Raw genomic sequence first — 5,673 nt, 5'->3', positions numbered from 1 at the left:
TACGCTACTTTTGGGTTAACCCCTGGATAATACCCAAAATGTGCTGAACCCTTTTACCCAATGTGTAATAGTACTGGAGGTATGCCCCAACAGTACCAGACATCCGCTACTTTTTAGAGTAATTGGTAGCGCCCACGACTTTTCTGGCCTATAAATACCACTCCCCTACCACTCTTTGAAACCATCATTCCGCCCCAGGCTCTCTGTAACCACCCTATATGAGTGCTTTGTGAGTTTTGAGAGAGAAAGGAGGAAAGCTTGTGTTCTTGCCATTTTTCCCAAGGTAACCCCTGCCCATTTCTATGTTTTTAATGTTGTTACTCCTTAAAACACATAAACAAAAAGAATATATGGGAGTCTACAAACACAAAGGGGACACAGTAAATAGTACTTCCTTCATTTATTGTCACTCGTGACAAGATTTTATGGAAAACCACAAAACTTGTGGCAGATGAGCTTGTTTGGTAAAGAGTTTTGAGAAGAATAAACTGATTGATGTAATATAAAATAAAAATGAGTTTAGCATTTTTTTTAATGGAAAAAAATGAAGTGTTTCTCTCGGAAGTGAACTAACACTCTTTCTCTTTCTATCCCTCTCGACTCTCACAGACTCACAGTAACCTTCGTGACCGAATCAAGTTGTCTCTCACCCCTCAGCCTCAGGTAAATAGATATCGTTTTTGGTTTGATTATGTTGGGTTGGATTTTTGGTCTAATTTTCGATCTGTGTGACTGTAACACCTGCCCTGCCCAACCAGCAGTACCCGCCCCGTTCAACCCGACCTGCAAAACCCAAAACCCGATGGATAGGATTAACTAGGGGCGGAACTAGGATTTTAGGATTGGGGGGACGGACTTATAGAATACATAAATATATAGATATATATAGTTTTTCTTTATAGGTGTGTATTTATGCTAAATAAAAACTGAGAACTCTTAAATTTAATTTCATATTAAATTGTACGACATTACAAAAGTTACATGTCTATAGAATCATCAGAGAAAAGATCAAGAGAACTTTCTTTTACTATAGACATGTACAAAAAAGATAAAAAAAAAAGAACATAGTTTCTCCTTCAAATTATGCTCGACGACGATCGCTAATGGAATAAAATTCATCCATTATCATCTCTGAAGTGAAATTCTTAGCAATTTCTTTCTCAATATAAACTACCAAATGGTCTGCAAGAAACTCATCTTCTATTCTAGTACGCAATTTAGTCTTCACAAGTTTCATGGCAGAAAAAGCTCATTCTGTAGTCGCAGTAGAAACAGGGAGAGTCAACACTAGGCGAATCAATCTGTCAATCAAAGGATAGATCTTTGATTTTTCTGAAACTGCCAATCCTCTGCATAACTCAGATAATGTAGACATATTCTGAAAATCTTGATGCTTTGGCACATCAAGCATATAATGCTGCAACTGAAATTTCAAACAAATTTTTTCTTGTTCGGTGAAATCTCGAGGATAAAACTTCTCAGCTAACTTATATATATCATCAATCTTAAATGATTTGTATGCATCTTTAGGGCTTAAAGCAACGCTAAGAATGAGGAGTTCCACAGCTTACTCATTAAATCTATTTTTCAATTCTTGTAACTGGAAATCTATTGCAGCAGTAAATATATCAACTCTAAAATGATGCTCCATTGTTGTTGGAGACCCTTCATCTTGACGACAAGATCTACCTCGAGCTCTAATGTAATGAGCATTCATATCAGGAATATCAATATCATTTTCTTCACAAAATGATTTAACAGTAGTAAGCAAAGGCTCCCACCCATCATCTCTCATCTTTTGAATGAGTGATTGTGTAGTTGAAACTTGACTCATGGCATTTAAAATGTCTAGTGACTTTTGTTGCAAAGATTGGCAAAGCATATTTGTGAGTCCCATAATTTCTTTCATCAAATGCAATATCAAAATAAATTCAAATGATGTTAATATCATGTAAGCCGCTTCAGCACCACCACGTTGAGAATAATTAGCTCCTTCATTTGAGATCTTGTTGATAACTGAACAAGTTGCACCATACATTCTTATCATGCTACAAACAGATTGATAATGAGATGAGCATCAAGTATCTCCAGGTCGTTGCAAAGTGCCAATTTGGTTTATCCCCCTTCCAGTCTCAATTGCATTAGAAGCAACCAAATTTTCAATTTCAATAGCATGAATAGATTGCAAGTCATCATGACGTTTAGAAGAACCCCAACAATATTAATAATTGAAGCCAACTGGATAAAGAATTGATGAATGTGCTTGGCTTCTCTAGATGCTGCAACTAAAGCTAATTGTAGTTTATGAACCATGCAATGCACATAATATGCATAGGGACAATCCCTAACAAATAAAGCTTGTAACCCATTCCATTCACCACGCATATTACTAGCTCCATCATATCCTTGGCCTCGAATATTTTCAATTTGGAGATTGTAACGAGAAAGAACAGCACATATCTCTTTTTTCAAAGTTGATGCAGAAGTATCTTTAACATGCACAATATGAAAGAATCGCTCCCTAATAAAACCATCTTTATCAACAAACCTCAAAATAATAGCCATTTGCTCCCTTTTTGATTCATCCCGAGCTTCATCAACGAGAATGCAAAATTTGGCATCCCCAATTTCTTTTCTAATCGCATCCCGCACTTTATTTGCAATGATATGTAGGATTTCCTTTTGAATTTTGGGTGATGTATATTTGGCATTTTTTGGAGCATTTTCCAAGACAAGTCCAGCAACATCGTCATTATAGCTTGCTAGGAGCTTTACCAATTCAATGAAGTTACCTAGATTTTTCGAGCCAGAACTTTCATCGTGACCTCTAAAGGGACATGCTTGGAATGTAAGCCATTTAACACTATCTATAGAGGTTTTGAGCCGCAACTAATTATTCTTTGTTTCTTGTAATGTTTGCTTTTCAACTATCTTGTCAATATGCCCTGATTGATTCATTAGATCCTCACAACATTTCACGGCAATATTATGTGGTGAATTTGGATCTTTCCCCACATGTCTCATTAAAGAACTATTCATCCCATCGCTTGCCTTTTTCCAATTGTTAAAACCTTTCCCTGTAAATGCATCTGATCCTGGACGACCTGTTGGTTTCTTAGCAAAAACATAGCATGGAAGACAAAATATAGCATCCTTTGATTTTGAGTACTCCAACCAAGTTGAGTATGTCTCAAACCAAGAGGCTTGAAATCGGCGACGATTATTACCCATTCCTGAATATGGATATTCCGAAAGCTTGGGTTGACATGGTTTGGCTCTAATATAAGCACGTCGAATGTCATCTTGTAAGTTAACAGGGAATTCTCATATTTGCGGACATAATCCTGGATCACATTCCAAAAAGGTAGCATTCATTTCTTCAGGTTGAATTCTTGGACGTTTGGAGGGACGCTCATTAGTCACTAAAGCCTCGAGATCCGTTGCTAAAGGTCTCTCTAAATGTGTACAAGTACTAACTTCTGATTGACTCGCATCTTTTTTCTTAAAGAATGAATCAAGTGTTTTTAGCTTTCCCATATTTCTCTTAACTTTAAGAAAAATTATGGATCAAGAATTAACCTGAAAAATATCTAAAAGTATAAGATTTTTGTTTAGAATTTCATTATATTTCTTATTATCACTAACAAGTGAAGGAATGCCAAATAAATTAATAAATTCAATCCTATCAAATTAACCCACAAAATCTAACAATGAAAACTAAAATAAAAAAAATTGTATAATTTTTCTATATCAAAATACTCATTCGATTCGAAATCTCATGGCATCATAAATATAGTACAAACTACTAGCAAAATAAACTAATCATAATCTCTAGGGTCCAAAAAAAAAAGTACCTTTCAGCGTGATACCTCGTTCTTGCCTTCCCAAAACTGGTTGTGCCTTACCACAATGCGACCTAAATTTGTCAAAACCTATTTATCAAAAAAAAAAAAAAATTGTTAAAACCTGATCACATATCACATACTTTTGGCATCTCATTCTCATCTATGGACCATAGTCATGTGACTCAACTCCACTCTTAGCTACCAATTGAATATTATAAGATCATTAGTTCATTACAATTTACACTTTATTATAAAACATGTAAGCTGAAAATTCCAATTGAAGGCTAAGCTTAGAGCCTCAAACAATGGAAATTTTTTAAGCTCACATCCTCACACAACAAGTCCATTTTATTATTTTTTTTTTTTTAAAGATTACATTCTTTACTGTAGTCTGGATGTAATAATGATTTGCATTTTTCAAGTTGACTATCTTTTGAGTTACTACCAAAATTCACAAAATTTGACAAAAATATAAGGGAAATAAAGGCACCAACTCACCTATAACAAAAATAAAAATAAAAATAAAAACAACACATACAAATCCAAAAAAAAAAAAAAAGAAAAAAAAAAAAAAAGCAACTTCACATGATCACTCTCAGGCACTCACTATTACCAAACAACAATTAACAAACTAAACAAAGTCAAAGTGGGCAAGTGGCAAGTCACTCACCAATCACCATTCACCAACAAAAGGCAACAATTAGCAAAAAAGACAAACTTCTTGAAACTTCCTATAATCCTATTCAGACTATTCAGTATTGAAATAAAAAAACTGCACTAACCTCGTGCTGGCGACAGTGGCGAGGCTGACTTTTTTGTCTCTTGCAGTTTCACTTTTGCTTATGCTTTAAAGTTTAAGGCTCTAAGCCTTTTCAAATGCTTGAGACCGAGAGAGAAAATAAGAGTTTTGCAGAAGCCAGAAGGTCACACACACGCACTCACGCCGCTCACCAGACTCCAGTCGGCAGTCAGCCAGTCATCACACACCGACACACGAGTCACACGACTTTGGCCTTTGGGCTTCAGCCTTCACCGCTTCACAGCCTTCACGCCTTCACCAGTTCACTGCTTCAGTTTACCAAAAAATCAGAATCTGATTTTTTGAGTAGAGATAAAGAGTTGCTGAGTTACAGTCTTGCAGAATGCAGATATACATTGGCAGAAAAAATAAACAAGCTTACAACTTGCAAGCATCTTCAATCTTCCAACTTCCAACTTCGAAGCTTTAATTTTTCGTTAAATGGATGATGGATCTAAGATTGTAAGAGAGATCCGCGGCTCACACTTCCATTCTAGAGACAGTAGAGTGGTTTTGGTGAGGAGAGATGAGAGAACTGAGAAGGCTTCTCTGAGAAGCTTTTGTTTTCAAGAGGAAAGATCGATTTTGTGCTTTTTGTTCTGATGCCAGGCTGCCAGCAAAGGTAAGTTTCATGTGATGCAACAAAAAAAGCTTAAAACTCCAAATTAATTTTAGTTGTGCTAGTTAGAAACGAACCAGAGAAAGACTATATCGTTTATGGCAAATAGAAAGATTTAATTTTAGTTGGGGTGAAATTAAAAAAAAAAAAAAATTAAAGAGGGTAAAAATATTATTTTGGGGGGACGAATTTATAAATTTGGGGGGACAAATTTTTTAATTTAAGAGGCAAATTTATAAAATATACATATTTAGAGAAAAATTTCAAAATATAATGTCCCCCCACTTCAACACGTCGTTTCGCCCCTGGGATTAACTGTATCCTAGTTGCAGGTAGGAATTTTCAAACCCGCAGGGTGCAGGTCAGGTAGCATAAATAGCTGAAATCTGACCCGATTCGACCCCTACTTA

The 5,673-nt window shown here is 35.7% G+C and overlaps 1 protein-coding gene across 1 annotated transcript; it reads right to left on the bottom strand.

Moving 5' to 3' along the window:
* Positions 1–1,567: 1,567 nt before the first annotated feature.
* Positions 1,568–3,231, bottom strand: LOC132181861 (uncharacterized). The gene is made up of 3 exons (XM_088518796.1): positions 2,945–3,231; positions 2,240–2,827; positions 1,568–2,048 (listed from the first exon to the last, which is right to left on the bottom strand). The coding sequence occupies exons 1-3, from the start codon at positions 3,229–3,231 to the stop codon at positions 1,568–1,570; spliced, it is 1,356 nt and encodes a 451-aa protein (XP_088374922.1).
* Positions 3,232–5,673: the final 2,442 nt, after the last annotated feature.

Source organism: Corylus avellana, chromosome 8 (assembly GCF_965113065.1).
Source record: "Corylus avellana chromosome 8, dhCorAvel1.hap1.2, whole genome shotgun sequence".
NCBI lineage: Eukaryota > Viridiplantae > Streptophyta > Magnoliopsida > Fagales > Betulaceae > Corylus > Corylus avellana.
The sequence above is the reverse complement of the archived record's forward strand: the minus strand, read 5'-3'. Positions and strand labels throughout refer to the sequence as shown.